The following is a 22,666-nucleotide window of genomic DNA, read 5'->3' as shown; positions in this document are numbered from 1 at the left end:
TATGCACACATGCACTCTCTCTCTAAAATAATTTTAAAAAAATGTGTTCTGTACATGATTTACTAAACATTTCAGCTTAGTACACATGCTAAAATATTTTATGTTTGACTAAAAGATAAACTTTGTAAGTAAGCAAAAATTTTAAATTAGAATTTCACCCCTCTCTAGGACTTTTTTGGTATTGGAACTTTTATACTGTACTGTCATACTATACTTTTTTATGGGGAGAGGATACATGAAAAAATAGCGAGGAGATCACAGTTAATGACTGTCTTTTTCATCCCACTTACACTCTTCAGTAACAAGTAGAAAAGTGATGATGATTCTTTCATTACTTGACCCTGAACCCAATGATGATTTAAAATGTATCCACTGTATACCATTTTACCATAAATTCTTTGTACTATACTCACTAAAGGACCTACTTACTGTACAATTATCAAGAACATGATTTCAGTTAATACTGTTGAGTAAAAATGTTAATTACATATGTACAACTTTTATGTGTATACACACACACATCATGTATGTATACACATTCCCACAGCCCTGCAATCTTTTTAAATTTTCTTTCCTTTCCTTTCTTTTATGAAATAGAAAATCTGGTGAAAGATCTCAATTATATTTTTATATCAGTTTTTTTAAGATCAAACATAACAACATATGCATTCTTCTGTTAATTGCTTTTTAACCTGACTGAACAGGCTTTTCTGCTATTAAAAAAAAAAAATAGAAGGAAATTTCTAATGTTATCTTAAGTATCTTCTGAAAGTGAATTACTATTGATTCAGTCACAAGAGAAGTGAGATCAAAAGAGGTAGATGTTCTGCTGTCTGACTCACCTACATGGATCAGGACAACCTCCGCCTATATTAAAGTACATGAGGTCCCGCTACTACTCATCCTAAGGGTACTGTTGATGATAGCACTGAAAGAAAACAGCTTTGTCATCAATCCAGGCCCACAGCTCACAGCATCTCCCATGGTGGGGCCCACATTTGTTATTTTGTTGGTTGCTTGCTTGGTTCATGATGTCTTGATCCGGTTAGATGTTTTCTCCTTGGCAGAGTAGTGGTAATCTCACACAAGTCTCACACAAGTCTCTCTCACAACATTGCTGTGAGATAGTTCAAGTGAGTGCCTAACAGTATCTAATCCACTGTTAGTGCTCAGAAATTGGCACCTACTCTTGTCCTTTGGACTTAAAAAGTATTATAGTAAATACAAGAGTGTAATGAAATTATCTGCTATATTCTTTTATGAATACATTTCGTTTTTTAAAGTTTATTTATTTTGAGAGAGAGAGAACTCACATGTGCGCATGCAGTGGAGGTGCAGAGAGAAAGATTCGAAACATGCTCGGTGATGACAGTGTAGAGCCCTTATTTGGGGCTTGATCTTAGGAACCCTTGAGATCATGACCTGTGCTGAAATTGAGAGTTGGACACTCAACCTACTGAGCCACCCAGATACCTCTGTAAATTTCTTGATAACAGATGTTTAAAGTTTCCTTAGAGAAGATAATACATTTTTTAGTATGTAAAGAATTTCTCCATTGTTTTAAGTTCCATATTTTATATACAGTTTTCTAGAAAATATATTAAATACTTTTATACAGTTGCTTTGAAAGTCTGTGAAATATTGTCATTATTTTATGTAAAAACACACAATATCTACTATATATATATATATATATTTTTTTTTTTTTTTCCCAGCTCATTTGAAAACTCAAGTCAAGTCAGTCCAGAATGCATTTCTCTTTTAATGCCTGATTGCTAAATTGGTTACTCTTCTACACGGATTTTATTTTACCAAAGTGGCACTGTTAGCCTGCCTGATTCTAGAATGAAGAACTCATTGTTTGTTTTGCTTTTATAATGGACAAGTTATTTTTAGAGAAAGTGTTTTTAACCTTGATTTCATAGATAAAAGGGTTCATACATAGTTTTTAGGGGCTGGCTGAATACTCTAAAATTGTATGCTATCGTGTGAAAAAGTATGAGAGTTAGTCTTTAGATATATAATTTTCTGGTTTGAGCACCCATATCTTTCATCAGATTCTCAAAACTTTCTCAACCCATTGGTATAAAAGGATAAAAAAAAAAAAAAAAACAAAACTAGTTCTTGTTTTTAAATACTTGGTTCAGAAGTTTAACATAGTTGAGGAATGCCGAAGCCTAGTTTTATAATTGGAGCAATTATAAAAGAACAGAGGATTATAGACATTATTTAGCAAATCATGTCAAGGTTTGTTTTTGTCTCAAAAACTTCTTACATTATTATATTCTTCGTCCAGATCCTCCTAGTGGCCTGCTCTTTACCATAATGGTGCTACTGTATTATTCCACCATGCCATGATGCTTCTGTTCAGTTCTAAATATTCTTACCCTTTATACCTGTCTGGCACAGAAAAATTAAAACATAAGGCTAACTAAAACAAATTTGATCCTGGAATTGTGGTAAGAAAAGCGAATTGTGAAGAGAAAAATCTCAAATTTTGTGTTGTTTAGTATATATGTGTGTTTCCAAAGTCTGGGCAGGAGAATGGGGATCTCCATTTTTAAAACAGATGCTTCACTTTTGATTTCAGAAAGGAATCATGTTTTTTTCCTTGAATATTATGCTCTCTAAGTGAAATCTTGCAGCTGGAAGTTTTACTTTAGAAATCATGGCAAAGCAATTCCAAATGTGAATTTAATATAACTTTATTCCATAGAAACCTATCTGATGATATACATTAGAACCCTGGTTTCTGTCCATATAATGTGAGAGATTTCAGTCAATTCTTCTTAAACCAGCGATCTTTGGAATTAATGATAGGCCAGTAATAAAGCCATATTTCATCTTTTTTATCTACCAAATTTTGTTCTAAATAAATTTGCAGGTGAAACACGGGCTTTCTTCCTAGGCAGTTCATCCAGTCAACAAACATTTATTATTATGTGTGAGTTACTGTGTTATGTTTTCAGGGATTCAATACCAGTAAAAAACCAAAAACGAAAACGTTGAAAACCAAACCAAGCAAAAATGTAGACAAAATCCATGATCTTTTAGAGTTTAACTAAATGACATACAGTAAATGAATATACAAGTGAGACTTGCATTCACTGTGAAGGATAAGCAGTTTTTATTTTTAGTACAGTTTCATTTTCCATAATTTCTTTTAATTTTTTAACGTTTATTATTTATTTTGAGAAAAAGAGAGAGAGAGTGAGAGAGAGCAAACGGGGGAAGGAGGAGGGAGAATCCCAAGCCAACTCTGTGCTGTCAGCGCAGAGCCAGGGGTGGGGCTCAAACCCAGGAAACCATGAGATCATGACCTGAGCTGAGGTCAAGAGTCCGATGCTTATCTCACTGAGCCACTCAGGTGTCTCCATTTTCCATAATTTTTAATCCTAATCCTTAAACATATTTTAAATGATCTCTAAATAAATGTAGAATTTATCATTTTTAAGGAGTACCAAATTCTGGAAGAATGTTTACAATTAGGAGTAGCATTAATGTCAAACCTATTGTTCTGAACAGTGGAATGGGGCCAGAATCCAGCAAATCAGTAATAATTGGTCAGAAGTCTCCTGCTTCATTGGTTATATTAGAAACACCTCGAGGCGCCTGGGTGGCTCAGTTGGTTAAGTGTCCAACTTCAGCTCAGGTCATGATCTTATGGTTCGTGGGTTTGAGCCCCGTGTTGGGCTCTGTGGTGGCAGCTAGCTCAGAGCCTGGAGCCTGTCTTCAGATCCTGTGTCTCCCTCTCTCTTTGACTCTCCCCTGCTCACGCTGTCCCTCTCTCTCAGAAAAGAAAAAAAAAAAACATTAAAAAAATTAGAAACACCACACAACCCATTAAAAAGCAGTTTAAACAGAAAAGGTTTCAGAATCCCTGATTTTTGTTTTAGTCTACCATGAAATAAAGTACTATCAATGTAATAATATTATCCAGTTCATGAAAAGAGAGAAAAAGTTCTACTCAGTGGGCTCTGTTGAACATGGATGCTAATAGGAAAACATACGCTTCAGAATTAATCACAAAGATGTTGAAAGATTGCCTGGCAGAGTGAAAAGAGTATAGGATTTAGACTCAAAAGCTCTGGATTGAAGCTTAATGTCATTTTTCATTAGGGTAGTCATATGTCCGTGTTTTCTGGGGACTGTCACGTTTTATGTCTGTTCTCAGACACAATTAGTGTGTTCCTGACACAGTTAATAATACCATCCTCCTGTATTCTTAAAAACGTATTGGTTTGGACAAGAAATTATATGGTCACCTTACTGTGCCAACCAACACTATTTTCACAGTAATAAAGTTTGCATAGTACATTTGGTTTTTAAGGTTGTGGAATAGAAAAAGAAAGTATAATAAAGTGTTGTATAATCTGAAAATCATTCTAAGAACTATGCAGAGATATATCCATATTACCTTATTCATTTGGGCAGAGTGATTATGGTGACTGTATAAAAAGTGATTAGTTTTATTTTAATCAACCTTTCTTGAACAAACTTGGTATTACCATTGTTTGAGTAGCTGTGTACTACCCGATCTTCCCAAAGTGCGTTATGTGGGAATCAACTTGCAGACCATAACTACGAGGAGTATTGAAACCTAGGCTTTACTTGTGATAAGGATAATGGATATATTCTATTTAATTAAAATTTTAATGTGTTTCTAAACTGAGAACAAAAATAGACCCACTTATTTTGTAATTTCATCAGTATTCAATTTTGTGTATTCTTCCAGACTGTTTCTTCATTGGCCTCAGGAGGTACCAGTGTCCTCTATTAGCTTTGGAAAATGTTATTTATTTTATTATTTTTATAAGTGATTATTAATAATCACAAATTTTAATGTTTATTCCTATGAATTTGATCTTAAATTCACAATTTCTCAAAGAAAAACTATTTCATTTAGCGCTACTCCTAAACCCCATCACGTTTCAGATGATGCATTTAACCTCTGTAAAATAGCTATACCGCATCCTATGAGTTTCTTCCTGGAAGCTTTTAGAGGACTTGTATTAATTTGAAACAAAATAAATCATAAACAGTTTTTAATCAATGGCAAGTGAGTTTTCAACAACTTCAAGGTCTCCTTTGTCAGTAGGATGAAGAAACTGATTCTCCCTAAATCTGAGAAGTCATTAAGTGAACATCAGGAAGACTACAGAAACTTGGCAAGCAAGAGTCAGCTCACCATATGGAACTGTAAAAAATATAGTTTCTGGGACAAGACTTTGGGGGATAATAATTACTTCACAGGGTTGTTAAAAACATTAAATAGATAATGTATATGAAAGCATCTGGCTAGTAACTTGCAGCCTCCTACTGAGTAATATTCAATAGATATTTGTTAAGTAAATGAGCAAGCTCTGGGAAGAATGAAGAGTCAAGGGAATATATCCTACAAAATAATGCTCTTTCTTTTATTTTTTTCTATGCCAGCCAAGACCCTCTCCCTTAAAGATTGGTACAAATGACCATGAATTAAAGTTCATTTGACTTACTCACATAATAATTTTTACAACCTTTATGTGTCTTTTCAATCACTCAAATTTTTTTACTTCCAAAATCTGAAATTGAAGATTCTGAACCACCTAGATTAGGATGCGAGGTCACCAAAAGACTCAATTTTACTATCTCCATCTACTGGCAGGGAGGAACTATACCCAAGCATCTGGACTGGCATAGAAAAGAGGAGAAAGAACATTTAAAAGGTAAGCAAAACATATATTTTTATTTACTCTGAATTTTTAAGCTTTTCTTATGCACTCTAACGTATTCTCACATAATTAAGGTTGATATGATGAACCATATTAAAGAAGAGAATTTGTTTAGGTCATATAATACTCTTATCTGCTTTTTTCAACATGGATTTTATAGATTTGAATGGTTTCCTTTCATAATGGGAGTCTGTTCATCCTTGAATTTGTAAATTTTTATCTGGTTATTACAGTGCCCCAGTGTTGTTTTCATATTCCTAATGATCTTCAAACTGTAGTGTGCTCACTGAAATGTTTCTATTCTCATTTCTGTATTCCCTGATATGTTTCCCCTGGCATTTTAGTTTGACTCTTGTGATGTAGAGAGAGTAGAAGTGTGTTTCTCCACGTGTAATGGATGATTCTGGTGTTTCTTAGACTGTGTCCCCCCCCACCCCCATCCTTCATTTATAAGTATTTTCTTTTGGCAGAAAGTAGTGAATGAAAAGTTTCTTGTTAATGAGTACAAGTTTTAATATATGTTTGTATCAGGTTTTTGTTTTGTTTTATTGGTATATTGCCTCCTCATCAGATTTTTTGTTGTTGTTGTTCTGGTTGACTTGACAAGAATACAATATTGCAGTTGAATTCTGAAGTATGAGAACTGCTGTAAAATAGTTGATAGTTTGTGTAGATGTACAGAAATAGATCTGTGTAAATTTAAATCATGTAGTTTAGTTTTTCTTAAGGCTTATGTTATGCATATCTTTCTTTAAAAGCCCTATCTCAACTAGAGAATAAGAGGAATAGCCATTTGTCAAGATAACTAATACTGTTAAATGTACTGCAGTTAAATTTTCTTTTTCCTTCTTAGTTTTCTCCTTCTCTCATTGACCCCCCAGGCATTTGTTTCTGTATCATTTTTTCCATTTGGGAGAACAGTGTTCCATTTCTCTTGGAAGAGTAATGGATGGATTTATAGGGAACAGAGGTAGAGAATTTTCAACATCAAAACTGGGGTTCGTGGACAAGAATTTTCAAGGAAATGCTATGTTCAAACAGGTCTGTTTCCCTGCTGGGAGGTCATGAATGCAGCTGGTCCATTTGCTGGCTGGGGGATTACACTCATGTAAACAGTGCAAATACCATAAAGAAGGACTCTCAAATCTTCTTGTGGCATCTGACAATTCCAACCTGACAGATATATCCTCAAAGTCTTCACTGAGATCAGAAGATAGGGAAGTAGGTATTTTTCAATATGGTTGAAGAAACTAACGGCAATGAGGTGTTGAAGAAGAATCTTTTCTCACAAATGAAACTTCTAGATTCTTTAAAGTTCAGTTAGTTCAGTCTCTGTTTTGAATAAAAGTGTATATCTAGAGTCTGTTCTCACCCAGGTTCAGCTTCTCTTTTTAATTAAACATTTTGCCTCAGGAATTTTAGTTTAATTTTGACACCATTGTCATAAAGGTCGCTATTGCTAAAAAATGCTGCTAATGGATATATGCAAGCCAATTAAAAATATTACTTTGAGAAGTAAAATTTAGGCAACCTATTTTCCCACCAAAATGTCGTGTTTCATTATTTACTTCTGACTTCCATTTCTTTAAAGAGACTCACATTTATATTTTATTTATGTCTTAACATTACTTGAAGATTGACAAGACTTATTGAGGGTAGTGTGGAGTGGGGAAATGATGTTTTCCAGCAGGGCAGAAAGATTAGAACATTCACGATTGTAGTTTGTTTTAACTTATTAGCTAGCCTTTGAGGGGCAGTCGTGTCTCAGTATAATTGCTCTTAATTTATTCTTGATGTCGCTAGGTGGAATTAACTGCTGAAACCAAAGATCTTGTTCCAAACATAATGTATAAATCTCAAATATTGTATATGGAAATGCAAGTACTTTATCACTTATCAACAGCATTTAATAACATTTAAAACATAAGGTAGGAGGACACGATTTGTAAAGAAGTGATTGGATTTATTATTTTTATTGCATTTCATATTATGCATAAGAGAATCATAGGCTTATTACTTACACATTATATGCATTTACCTGTGAACATGAAACAGTAAACATAAGTGGGAAGCAGTAAAGTCTTATTTTTCAGCAGTTATAAGACTGAAATAAATATGTTCCAATTTTATTATTTCTTAGGATCATTTATTTTGCTTCATTAGCCTAAAAAAGAATTTTAAACATATTTTAAACAGTCACTAAAGGCATAAACTAATGACCTTACTTGCATTTTTTTTTCTGTGACAGAGTAAGTTTGTATTGATTACCTTTTCATTATTATTATTATCATTGATGAATTTTAAACATCTTCCCATCAGAATGTCCATACTGTATATAACCATTGTATGTTCACAAAGAAATACGTAGCTACTTACATATTTGAAATTGTTCGTAAACTCCAATCTGAATGTTATAAATTATATGTCCATGTGGATAGCAAATGGGCAGATGCTGAGGCTTCAAAACAGATGAGGTTCTTTAGTAAACATATTTTCTCTTAAGTAAGCTTGTTTGTTTGTTTTGACTATGTATTATGAATTTGTGCTTCATCACATTAGCTGCTATTATTTCATGTATTCTGCTTAAAATATTTCAGAACTTCTAATATTTTATGTAAACTTTCTACATTAAATAATAGTTTTAATTCAACAGGAGAGTTGATTAAATATTGAAAATGAAATCAATAGTGAATCTTTAAAGGGAATGTTTCTTTTGTGATGTGAATTACTCCTAATTTAGTTCTATTCTACATTCTGGTTTTGGCCTTTTTGGGGTATCTAAAATAATGTACAACTTAACACAGGATAAAAAATAATACTGTTGCCTAAACATGGTTCACTATAATGGTGTGTGTATACAGTTGTATTCATTACTAATTGGTGTGTAAAAGGCTTTACAGAGATTCTATGTTTGTATATGTGGCTATTTATCCTGTGGCATAATAGCTAAGATTATTGCCAGTTTATCTTTCATAATTGAGCCTTCATTTAAAAATGTAGTATTCCATTGTATAAAGTCAAATTAGATTATTTTTACCATTACCTTAAGGCTAAAATACCATACTATCAAATCTTTACCATTCAGTATCCCATGCCTTAGTACCAGAAAAAATTGTATTGATAGTACTTGCTGTTCTTTATGATGTTAGTTCAGACATTTTAGATTGTGAAAAGAGAACACTGATAATAATCACACCAGGATAATAGGTCTAAATGAAGGCCACCCCAGGCAAACCCAAACATGTTCACTATATAATGATTTTGATTGCGAGTATAAAAAATTCTAATTCTAATTGGCTTAAGTAATAAAAGTGATTTATTTAGTTATGTACCTGAGAAGCCAAGAAATGGGATAAAATTGTTGTGTGGTTTGAGCTGGGATCTAGCTCCATTTGTCTGTACTACCATTTATCAGCCTTATTCTCTGCATTGACTTTTTGTTCATATTGTATTCTATTACAGCAAACTTAATGGCTACCGAAGTCTGAATCTCACTTCTTCACCCCAAATGATCTCTACCCCAACTGTTGGGGAAAAAAAGCCATTGGATTCATTCTGATTGGCCCATCAAAATTATCCATGCAGTGAGGGAAATGGGCTTATGTTGATTTTCGAGGCACAATTCTGGGAAGGGTCAATCCAGCCTTTCTTTTCTAGTAGCTGCTTCACAGTAGTGATGGGGATGTAGGTTAATATGCTCACCATATTAACATTTTCTCATTGCATATGGAAGATTNTTCTCTAAATGCAAAATAATTTTAAGTTTTTTATTGAAGATAGTTTCACATCAAGGAAATGGCAAAATTTCTACAAAGCTTTTTTCCCCACCCCCTCCTAATCAACCTGTAGAAGGAAATCAGAAATTTGAAATCACTACCTAGACATCACTGTTTCTTGCTTAATTAACTTGATCTTTGCAATTTTCGAATCCTTGTACATATGACTAATTTTGCATTATCTTATATAGCAATCTCCTATTCGCTGTCATCAAAAAAACCTCAATACCTGATAGAGAATTTTCTCTCATTGTATTTTAACTGGACAGAATGATGACAAATTTTCTCCTTCACATTAATACTGATTTACAGTTATCAAGGTGATTAATTTATACAGTTATCGTTTCATTTAAACTTTAAAACAGCTTGTGATTATCTTTAGTTTAAAAAAGGGAACCTTGATATTAAATGTCTTGCCTAGAAGAACAGATTTTATTATCAGTATACTCATATTTCAGAGTTAATTTAATGACTGTAATTATGGAAATCTCAGAGTGTGGCAAAATTATAGAACATGTTCTATTTTCTTAAAATAAGCAAGCATGTTAAGAAAATGGCAGATCTCAATAATGAGTACTCTGGGACCTATCACCTTCAGCTGAAATACATATGTAGGCTCTAATAGATGAACTTTGAGTAAGATGTCAAGTATGAATTAAAGGACCTTAATTAGAGGGAGTGTCAATTGTAAAATTTTCTTATCATGTGCAGACTCTGATCTTAAGAATGAAGAATGGAATGTTGAAATAATATGGAAATTTGTTTTTGCCGTGTTCTAGGATATCATTTTTTTTATACTATCATTATGTATTAGGTGGTGCCATGGGCAAGGCACAGAGCTAGACAGTTGTTAGCTTTTGGACTTTAGTAACATTTTTTTTAATCTTTTCGGAATGAGTAGTGGGGTGGGAAGTAAGAAAGATACACCCATACATTATGATTAAAATAGGCAATCTTAAAGGAATGTACAGTGGGAATCAAAGATGGGATTCTGAAAGAGGTAACATCTGAAGTGGGTTTTGGGAGCTGAATATTAGTTTGCTGGTATACCTAGCCTAGGAATAACATTAATGTATAGTCCTAGAAGTTGTCACATTAAGAGCACAAGGCTTTGTTTTGTTTGTGATGTCCCAATCACCCAGTACAGAGCATGAAACATAATAGGTTTCTAATATATAAGTTTTTTGATGATTCATTCCCTTAGAGAATAAAATGATCATCTTCTGGGATAAATTCAAGAACCTCAATTGAGCATATCTTAAATAATGACATTTGTTTAATGGTTTCCTTAAAATAACAATCTCTTATTTTCTTTTTTCTTAGTGAAAATGTCCTATAATCTGTAAGCAGTTTGAGGTAGACAGCGTTGTTGATTGTCTTTATTTTGCTGTTGTTTTAAAGGTATGGGAAACAGTAGATTGAACCTATGCACTATATTATTGTACATATGCACTATATTATTGAACATTATATACTATATTATTGTACTATTGTATGAATAGTCAGAGCTTTAAATGTTAAACATAAAAATAGGGTAGGTCTGTGTACATTGGAACTTATGGAAAGAGATTTGTTTGCATTGTGGAGCTCAAATCTGTCTTATCTCTAGAGAATCAGGTAAGAGTAGAATGGGATTATTCTGGATTTTCTAGGCAAAAAGGTGCCAGCCATCTCATGGAGTCAGTAAAACTGTGTGCATGTGTGTATGTGTAATCATATGAGTTTGACTCATTGTTAAAGTTGAAATTTGTTAATTGAGAGTTAATGAGAGCAAAAGCAGAGATATTTATATAAACTAATAAGAATGGGATAAAGAAGGATTATTATAGACAAAAAAAAAATAAAGAAACTGAACAGAGCAAAGCGCAAATAAGACCAATAAATATGTTTATTTATCAAGTAAGGATTTGGAAATAGATGCAACTACTAGAGAAACATTTTAAAAGAACATAATTTCAGAATAACATACATTTGGAAGAAACACATAAAAAATTTCACAGGATGTCTGGGAAGTGTAACAGTTTACAGGGGACATGTCGCTACAGTTGCCTAGCTAAAATAGGAACAGAATTCTTCAGAACTCTAAAACTAACCAATATTGGAGTCATTTGTTATTTACATTGGGCAGAATGGTATACATTATGAGTTTCATATTATTTACATATTATCTAGAATTCTCTTTTTTCAGTGTTCTTTATTAATAAATTTTAAGTATTTATTGCTTGTTACATTTCTCTTATTCTTACCCTCTTTCTGTCATTGTAAATGTATCTTTCAGGGGGCTAATACTATGAAATGCATGGCAAATATTATGAAATTGCTTTCACTTAATGCTAAAATAATTGAATAATATAGATACATGATTATGTATAATTGAATTATATGTACCTATGTAGTTAAGGATTTTACAGTATTTACATTATTCTTTTTATTGAGGTATAATTGATATATAACATTATATTAGTTCCAGGTATAATGATATGATACCTATATACATTGCAAAATGATAGCCACAATAAGTCTAGTTAACATCTGTTATCATACATAGTTAAAATTTGTTTGTGTGTATATGATAAGAACTTATTAGATTTATACTCTTAGCAAATTATAAATATGCAGCATAGTAGTATTATGTGCAGTCATAATGTCTTATATTACGTACCCATGATTTATTTTGTAAGTGGAAGTTTGTGCCTTCTGACCCCTATTCACCCATTTTACCCACCCTCCATTCTCTACCTCTGGTGATCACCAGTCTGTGTTCTCTCTATGTGCTCCTTTTTTTTTTTTCTCTCCCTAGCATTCCACATGTGAGATCATAAAGTATTTGTCTTTCACTGTCTGACTTATTTTATTATAGTGCCCTCAAGATCTATTCATGTTGTTGCAGATTACAATGTCTTTTCCTTTTTATGGCTAATACTCTATTGTATATATAAAGCACATTTCCTTTGTTCATTTACCCATCAGGGGATACTTAAGTTGTATCCATGCCTTGGCTATTGTAAACAATGCTGCTGTGAACATGAGGAGATGCAGATATCTTTTCCACTTAGTGTTTTTTATTAGTATTTACACTATTATCTCCCTCTTTCCCTTTTTTTTCTATTTTTAATTCATTTTAAATTCATTCAATAATTCTTTAAGTTCATTCAATAATTCTTCCTTCAGAGAAGCTGGGCAAGATAATGTGAAAGGGTATATAATTATATTTTTTAAATTTAGCGTTCATATATATTTTAATTTTTCATGGTAAGTTGACTATGTAAGATTGACTTACCATGTATTACCAGTTTTGACTCCTCTTCATAATACATTCATAATACATTGCTCCTCTTCATAATACATTGCTAGGAGCATATTATAAATTCTTTAGTGATTTGACTACAAACATTGGTTTTATTTCCTTGATGCTTTTCTTTGAGTATACTGTCCATTGGACATAGGAAAAGTAAATGTTCAATAAAATAGTCATAGAATATATACTTGTTTTTTCCTTAAAATACTAGTAAAGATATATGTTTAGAAAGATGATTTTTTTTTAAAACAAAACTTTAAATGTAGACTCCTAATTTGGTAGAACTTAATGTGTGTTGCTTTTTCCCCCCTGATTACGGCCCTCATTATTTGAGATGTACATAAAAGTTTGACAGTCCTGTGTAAATCATATGTGTTTGGTGGCAAACCTCACTGCATTTAGAGATGAGTTTTTGGGAGCAGTAACTTACAAAGAAATTTACTCTTCTTTTACCACAGAGAAGGCCTAGATGTTCAGTCTTTAAATTATGTTTAATTAGAGTTTAATAGAAATATGAATTATAAAGGAGAAAAAAGACATAAATACAATTTAAGTATATACATTTTGGAAATGAGCTTTTCTGACTGAAGTTATAAAAAGAGAATTCAGATCTTTTAGTAGCTATTCAGCTTTCTAGATTGTATATGAAAAAGTATACACTGCTATATTTGTAATGAGTGCCTTGGTTTATATGAGCCATTTTCTTTAGACAAAATGGGGTAAATAATAAACTGTAGTCAATCTAATTGGAATAATTAATTCACCAAAAAGTATTAGTTGCCAAAATGAGGGCTCTTAATATAAACTACTGCTATAACTACCTTTAAAATATGTATGTTATTGGAAGAGAGTTTAGAGAATTGGGAGGTATCTAACTAGAGAGATCCTTCTATGTTCTGAGGAGATAGACTGGTGCTAAATTAAGTGCATAAAAGGAGTATTGATTATTTCATATAAGTTAATATAGCCAATAGCAGTAGTAAATAATAGCATCCAATAAGAGGAGCGTGTTTCTGAATAGGTTGCTTATTACTGAGGAGAATGGTGATGTTAAATGATTTAATTTAAAATTCTGTGGCAAAACACAGATTTACTAATACTATGGTATTCTTCATAATGCACACCTGTATATATTCAAAAGAACTTATATTTGTCTTAACCCTATCTTCCCAATTGTAAGTTAAACCATATGTAATAATATTTACCAGATTGATTGTTGAAATCCCAAATTTAAGGGAATGAAAAAGCTGCTTGAACAATCATAACTACAACTTTTTAAAAATTATTTTGGGTTGCTTAGCGATAAAACAGGTTATTCTTTAACCTCCAAATCTTCTAGCTAATACATGACCCTTGATATTCTATCTTTTAAATTCAAGAAGTTTCTAAGAAAAGCATTCTTAAATTGCATTCTATTAATGTGAAATAATGTAATTTGAATAACAAACACTCAATGAAAAGTTGCTACAATTACTGTAATTGCTGCTGAAGAATGGGGGCAGATTCACTATTTGCATTTTTAAAAATAGAGTCATATGCAAGTTTCTTTTTAATATGACTCATATTTGATAAGTACTTAGAGATTAGGATCTCAAGTCGGCTTTGTTATGATTTTAGGAATTCATGAGTTGGTAGTTTGACATTTCAGTAATTAAGACCAATGTGTTATGTTCTTTCAAGCATAAATATACTCAGAATTTTATTCAACATTGTTAAAATAATTATTTTGGGGGGGCATCTGGTTGGCTCAGTCAGTTAAGCGTCCAACTTCAGCTCAGGTCATGATCTCGTGGTAAATGAGTTTGAGCCCCTCATTGGGCTCTGTGCTGACAGCTTGGGGCCTGGAGCTTGCTTTGGATTCTGTGTCCCCCTGCTCCTCCTCTCCTTGCACTCTGTCTCTGTCTATCTCTCTCTCTTTCTCTCTCTCAAAAATAAATAAACATTAAAAATTTTTAAAAATAGTAATAACACTTTTTTCTGGGTGAGTTCTGAAAAGAGTGGTACTTGGTTTATGTTGTATGAGACATAGCCAACACTTGTTTGGGTTAAAATATGGATAGTAAAGAAAACATTTACTTTGAAACCTGCAAGTTTTGAACTGTCTGTTCTAAATGTCTGTCTATGCCTGTATTTTTGCTTTAGGAGTACAAGACCCCCAGCATGAGAGAATTATTACTGTGTCTACTAATGGAAGTATTCATAGCCCGAGGTTTCCTCATACTTATCCACGAAATATGGTCTTGGTATGGAGATTAGTAGCAGTAGAGGAAAATGTATGGATACAGCTTACATTTGATGAGAGATTTGGGCTTGAAGACCCAGAAGATGACATATGCAAGTAAGTTACCATACTTGAAATTCAAACAGACTGTAAAGACTGTCATAGTCTTTCAAGTTGCTTCATTTTAATGATGTGATTTTAAAAGGCATCTTTTGTTCTGTTGTTTTTCTGATGATCCAAAAAATTTACAACCTTATTTAAGCTATGTTGCATTTAAAATCAGGAGACACATACTGTACATACGCAATCATTGGTTCATTTACTGAAAATACTTGGAACTAACTTATGACACAAAGTACATATAGAATAAAACTATTTGAAATAAGGAAGAGAGAAAGAAAGGCCAAAGAAAGAAATGCAGTTGTGCCAGAAAACCTGTTATGATCAGTGCTAAAAATTTTACATTGGCTCTTCCCGATAGTCAAGTCAATAAAATAAACAGTAAGTATTTAAAGAAAAAACAGTATCCATGGATATATACTACCTAGATAACATATGGATGCTTATACACATGNTATTAAAGAAATTTGGATATTTCATCACAAAGAAGAAATGCAATTCTGAAAGCAGAATTAGAAGTTTAGGCTAACATGGTGGATTGCCAGGTAGAAATTCATCATAATTCTCCTAGAAGCTTTCATGAACCAAAGTCAGCTGGAGTATTTCACCCACGCAAAAGACCACCTACTGTATGTCATACAAATATTACTCTTTAAATCCTATGTGAATACACTTGTCAAGGTTGGGTGGTCTTATGAAGACTTTTCACTTCAATGGCATTTGTATATCATGAAAATATTTTACTTGAGCTTCTTTGTGGGGTTGTTTTCTCTTTGATATACAAGTTAAAAGAGAATTTTCACTTTATGGTATATTAAAGATAAATATTTCAATACAGATGAAATAAACTTTGTACTTGCTGTCATCACAGTTTGTATCTTTAACATTTGGATAATGACTTTTTTTCACATTTCTTCTGTGTCTATGCATTTCATGTTACTTTTTCCCCCCTTACATCTGTAATCTTTGACTTTGAGAACTGGAAGCTATCCTAGCTGTCTTTAGAGACTGTGTTATTCAACCCTTCATTTTATGGGTAAGGAAACAGGCCAGAGAAATAAAGTAGCGGCCCTGGATCTCATTCATATTTTATACCTAAACAAATGCTAAAATCCATTTTTCCTAACACACATGTAGATAGTTTTTCACCATGCTAGACTACGCCTCCCATCTTCTTTTCATATGCAAGATTCCACAGTCTGGTTAAAAATTATGATGACTTTACGGTTTTGCCCTCCTTGCAAAATCTTACCATGTTAATCTACAATAGTTTCGTGCATGCTGAACACAGACAGGAGTCTTCTGGGTCAGAGACATCAACAGCAGTAGCTAGAAGGTTAGCCCTTCTTGTGCCGCATTCCCTACTTCCTGCTCCTACAGCTCATTGCCAACGGGGCAACTGAGCACCTGCACATCTAGTAGGTCGCGTTGCAGGAGAGGCATTATGTGTATGTGTGGGTGATGTGTATTAGTAGTTAAACGATTGAAATTAAACGATCATCCAGAGTGCCTCACCTAACTTGGGACTGAGCTTACTCATTATTTCACTCAGTTTTAGAAAAGTGACACTTCTGAACCTCCTTGCCCTTGTCCTTCCCTAATTATACCTTCTCCTTGCCCCTGCAGATATAATCATTGTTCTAAGTTTTTTTTTTTACCCCGTCTCCTGATTTTCTCTATAATTTTGCCATTGTACATTTCTCTAAGTACTTTCCTATAAAAGGTAAATTGGCTCTTTTTTCCTGATTTTGAAATATAGATCAATGGGATAATATTGTATTGAGATGGAAAATGTGATATTTTAACGTCAGTTCATGTTGATTCAGATGGCTTAGATCATTTGTTTTCCTTAATGCATAGTATTCCATTATATAGTCAACTTTTTGGTCTGTTCTACTTGATGAATGTTTGACTTGTTCTCTGTCTGAAAGTGCAAGAAAAAATTTTTGAGTCTTATCTAAGAATCATATTGCCTTTTTAATGCATTTATATTTTCAACTTTATTAGGTGGAGTTAAATTGATTTAAAAAGTGATCAGTTTACACTTCTATCAACAATAAGCAAATATTTCTGTTATACCACATACTCAACAACCTTTTGTTTGTCATTCTTTTAATTTTTGGTAGTATGGAAAGTGTGAACTTGTACATCAATATTAGTTTTTATTCTTGTTTCCTTTATAAAAATTTATAAATTTTTATGTTATTATTGCCTATTCATATTCACTCTTCTGTCAATTGCCTGCTCATATCTTTTGTCTGGTTTTTATTAGACTGTTTGGCTATTTAAATTTTGCTTTTCTTTAAAAAATTTTTATGCTTATTTTAGTTTTGAGGGAGAGAGAGTGAGAGAGAGAGACAGAGCAGAAGCTGGGGAGGGAAAGAAAGAGGGGAGACACAGAATCCAAAGCAGGTTCCAGACTCTGAGCTGTCAGCACAGAGCCTGATGCAGGGCTCATGACCTGAGCTGAAGTTGGATGCTCAACTGACTGGGCCACTCAGGCACCCCTAAATTTTGCTTTTCGTATTTTAGTCTTTGACTCATCTGTAACTATTTTTGTCTGTGGTGTGAGGTTTTTCACTAGGGTATCCAGTACCCATCATGTACTGAATATCACTCTCTCCCCTAGTGATACGCAGAACTAGCAGATGTGCAATCAGATTTCTGCATATGATTTGGTCTGTTACCAGGGGCTCTGTTCTGTTCCTTTGCTCCGTTGTGTCCATCTGTGTACCAGAATGATGCTGTCTTAATTATATAGCACATAGAAGCTGTGTGATAGGGAAGTCTCACCTCCTTTTCTCCTTTTGGAGCATCCTTGCTATTTTTCATTGATGTATTTTTAGAAATAGGTTGTCAAGTTCCTTGAAAACTCCTGTTGTGATTTTTATTGTGATAGCATTGGATGTATAGATCATTTTCTTTATAGGAATAGCTTTCTATCTTGGAGAACTTTTATGTTTCTCCACCTATTGGAATCTTCTTTATTGTCTCTACATCTTTCAAATGTTCTTTTTAGAGATGTCATGCATAATTATTTGGATTTATTTCTATATTCTTTATAGACTTGCTCAAATCCCCTTCTTGAAAAATACATTTCTATTTGTATATTGCTGGTAAATAGAAATGCAATTGATTGTTTAGTATTGATCTTATATATGGCAAACTTGCTTAAGCTCTTTTACTTATTTTCATAATTATTCTGGGAATTGTTTGGGATCTATGCAAAAAAATCACATTTTTTGTGAAAAAAAAAATTTCTTTCTTCCCTTCAGTTCCTTTACTCTTTCTTTTCCATCTCTTATTAAGCTATTGTCTTAGTCGGTATCCTGTCATCTTTCTGATTGTAGAGTTTGCTTTAAAAAAAAAAAAACTTTAACATTTGGAATAGCTTTAGATTTATAGAATGTTGCAAAGATAGCACAGAGAATTTCCATATACTCTCAACCTAGGTTCCTCCACTGTTAATATCTTACATAACCATGTTATATTTGCATAACTGAAAACCTGACATTCTTGCAATTTTATTAACTAAACTATAGACCTTCTTCAGATATCCGTGGTTTTCCCTCTTTATGCCCTTTTCCTTTTTTAGGATTCTTTCTAGGATAAGCATATTGCATTTTAGTTCTTATTCTCCTCCAGTCTCTGTCTCTTTCCTTTTATTTCACAACCTTGACGTTTTGAAGAGAATTGATCAGGTATTTTGTAGAACGTCCCTTGGTTTAGGTTTTTCAGATCTTTTCTCATGATTGCACTGAGGTTATGAATTTGGGGAAAAAATTCCGAATAGAAGATATGTCCTCCTCATATCATGCCAGAAAGTACATACTGTCCACCTTACCTATCACTGATGATGTTAATCTTGATCACTGAGGGTGAGTTGCTCCTCTGATAAGGAAATATGTTTCGCTTTCATTAGCTATTGACTGGAGGCATGGAACTAAGTCCAGTCCACATTCAAGGAGAGAGTGATTAAGCTCTATCTCCTGGAAGGGAGTTATTTGGAATTTTTCAGTACAGAAAATTTGTGTCTTTCCCTTTCCCATCCCTCCTTCCCTCCTCCCTCCCTCCCTCTTTCCTTTCTTTCCTTCCTTCCTTCCTCCGTCATTTATATCAGTATAGGCTCATGGATGTTTATTTTATTACTTGGGTTATAATTCAGTGGTATCATTATTTACTTTGCAATGGAAATTGTTCAATCTTTGGCTAGTGGGAGTAAAGGATTTGTTGTTAATATACCAATATTGAGTATGAAGATTTTTAAAAAAATATTTCATTTAAATCCAGGTCAGTTTACATATGGTGTAATATGGTATCAGGAGTAGAATTTAGTGACTCATCACTTCTACAGAGTATGATGATTAATGGAGATGGTCTTTTTTTCTTTATTATTTCAAGTACTTCCTTTTTTACTTTGCTAAGAAGCATTTTTCCCTTTTGGGAAATTTTTTTTATTTCTTTAATTTATTCATTTAAAAATAAGTTACAGACAAAATGATGCTTTGTACTTCACTATAAATCATCTAAAAACAAGGGTATTTCCTATATCATATCAATACCGTTTTCACATGCAAGAAATTTAATATTAATGTGAAATTATTGCCTAACATATAGTTGATTTTCCAGTGTTTCTCCTGATCCCAAAATGTTAACACTTCTTTATTTTCTTTTTTGTTATTATGTTTTGATTCCTTAACAAATCATTGACTAGATATTGCATTTGGTTATTATAACTCTTTACTTCCCTTTTCTCAGCTTTTATGACACCGATTTTTTAAACAGTCCAGGCCATTTTTTTCTGCAGAATCCCTTAGTGTCAATTCATCTGAATATGTCTTGATAGTTAGGTCCTGCTTAAATATTTTGGCAAGAGTGTTCTCTAGGTGATGGGCATTTCCAATTGCTCATAATTCCAGTTTATTGCATTATTAGTGATGTGAGTTTGATTTCTCAATCCCGTTTTAGTTGTATCTTTTACAATTTTGATAACATGGTATTTTTATTTTTGTCCATTTGAAGATTTTTATAATATCCATTGTTTGCTTCTTTTAAGCTATTATCATATAGAAGTAATTGTTCATATTTTATATAAAACTATGAAGTTTTTTCAATGAAGATTTTTTAATAGATTTCTGAATTCGCTTAATTTGGAGTAAAACATATGGCTTGTTTGTTTGTGACTGTTTAAAATTTAAGACTTGGCTTTGTTTGCTTCAGATTTTTAAGTTTTCCAAATGTACTTGAAAAAGATGGTATATTCTTCATTTGTGGGATGCGAGTCTATAGATGTCCATTATATTAGTTTGTGCAGTTGTTCTGATCACAGCGTCAGTATCTTTCTTGAATTTTTTTGATGTATCAATTACCAAGAAAGATGTACTAAATTTCCCTAATAGAGGTTAAATATGCTTGTTAGTTTCACCTTGTAGACCAACTGTCAGTTTTTGCTTACTATGTTTTTAAATTATGTTAGTTGGTACACACCAGTTCAGAGATCTGATCTTGTTTAGTCTTCATTAACGTTTTGGTTTTGTGTCAAAGTATGCTATGCCTAATATTAACAAAGCTACCTCAGGTAATTGTGATCATTATTTGCCTGACATTCTTTCCATTCTTCCACTTTAAACTTTCCTATGTCTTTCTTTGTGCATGTGTGTGCATGTTAGTGTGTACATGTATGTGTGTTTTTGTTTTCTCTTATGAAAGGAATGCAAGTAGCATTAAAAGAGAATTCAGTAAAAAATTTTATATTTCACTTAGGAATTTAATGGAGTACATTGATTCTTATTATGCATCTAATTTGGGATTTGTAATCATTTTTCTGTTTCTTTGGTTTCCTTTCTTGCATTTCTTTGGTCTTCTTGTTCCAGTTTTCTTTTCTGTGCATTTAGAAAGTATATGTGAATTGTCACTTTTAAATGGCTATCTTAGAAATGCCTATTTAACTTAGTATCTAAAGCTAATCGATGTTTATACCCCCATCCTCAAAATATAAAATTACCTGAGAACATGGTAACTGCTGTGGAATGCTCACTCCCCAGCATACCACCATACTTGGTCGATAAGACAGAGCTGTGTTTATCGCTTCCCATGATGACAGAGAAGACCTCCACAGCTGTAGTAGTGTCTGGGGAGGAAAAGCCAAACCAGAGTTTGTTGAGAATGGGAAGTTTGGTTTAAAATGGATCTCTCAGTGTGGAGATTTGATTAGAATTGGGAAAGGCCTATGATATGATAGTTTAGAATCTATTGAAGCAAGGCAAGGATTTTCGGGTGAGGGGTTCAGGAGTGCTAGATAGTGAACTGTTGCTGCTTTTAGTTGAAGGAGTTAATGTCTCTTGAGGAAAGTTCCATGTAGCCTGGGCAATAATGAAGACAATAAAATGGTAATGTCTTGTTACTGTACACAGTTAACTGGGTGAGGTAGGTGATTTCATTCTTACTGTCCATGCTGGTTGGGGGTCTCATATTTGCCCCCCAACTCCTGAAGGTATGTGGCACAGTTACTGAGGATTTCAGTTTTGTATTTTTTTTAACTTAGTAAGTAAGACATTTTATTCTTTTCCTTTTTAAAAGTTTATTCATTTCGGGAGAGAGTGAAAGAGAGCACACATGTGTGCGAGCGGGGACAGGGCAGAGAGAGAGGGAGAGAATCTTATACGCTGTTAGATCACAACCTGAGCTGAAATTAAGATTCAGACACACTTAACCAACTGAGCTACCTAGGCGCCCCTAGTTTTTAGTGAAAAAAAAAAAAATCTTTTTTTCCCTCTCTTCCTGATATTTATAATAGCTCTACTGTGGCACATTATTAGCCCATTTATGTACTCTTAATTCAACAAGCACTTCTTGAGCTCTGTGGGAGGTAATAGGGAGACAGTGGTGAGTAGGAGATGGCTCATGCCTCCAAGGAGCTCGCAGTCTGGGTAAAGAGGCAGACAAGTAAATAGGCAATTGTAATAAAATGCCACCAGTTCCAGAATGGTAAACACAGAGTATAAGTCATTACTGGAACTGGTTATGTTTAGATTGCTGTGTTGACCATATTCTAGTTCATACCCTAACTGTGTATTTTACTAACAACAGTCTATAAATAAATGTTATTAATTTATCATGGAGAAATTGGAATGCAGGAGTTAACCCTGCCATGCAGACTTCAAAAATTCAGATACTCATTTTTGGTGTTTCATTCGAGTAGATAGAGCTTTCAAGGACAGTATAGATTCCTACTATCAATTTTACAATCACAGCGCAAGCTGTGAGTGATAAAATTTTCAGGCAACAACTGTTTTACAAAAACTACGTGAAAATATTCCTTAGTTTCATGACCATATAGATGAAATCAAAGGAAGGCAGTGTTCTTTATTTAGCTGATAATGACTTTAGAGACCCATAAGCATGTGATGCTTAAGGGAGTTCTTAAGCATGAACTCCTTAAGAAGACTGTGAAAAGAAAAAGTCACCACTTCTTCTATTTTACAAACCACTGCTAGTTACTGTCGCCATAAGTGATCTTATTGAGCACTGAGAGTTC

At 33.2% G+C, this 22,666-nt stretch overlaps 1 protein-coding gene across 2 annotated transcripts in view; it reads left to right on the top strand.

The window, feature by feature from the left end:
• Window positions 1-22,666, top strand: part of PDGFC (platelet derived growth factor C) — a 191,516-nt gene that overhangs the window by 93,857 nt on the left and 74,993 nt on the right. For both annotated transcript variants that reach the window (XM_077753040.1, XM_077753041.1), the window contains exon 2: window positions 14,931-15,126. In XM_077753040.1, the coding sequence (XP_077609166.1) occupies window positions 14,931-15,126 (196 nt within the window). The remainder of the gene's footprint in view (window positions 1-14,930; window positions 15,127-22,666) is intronic.

Source organism: Crocuta crocuta, unplaced genomic scaffold (assembly GCF_008692635.1).
Source record: "Crocuta crocuta isolate KB4526 unplaced genomic scaffold, BGI_CrCroc_1.0 scaffold591, whole genome shotgun sequence".
NCBI lineage: Eukaryota > Metazoa > Chordata > Mammalia > Carnivora > Hyaenidae > Crocuta > Crocuta crocuta.
The sequence above is the reverse complement of the archived record's forward strand: the minus strand, read 5'-3'. Positions and strand labels throughout refer to the sequence as shown.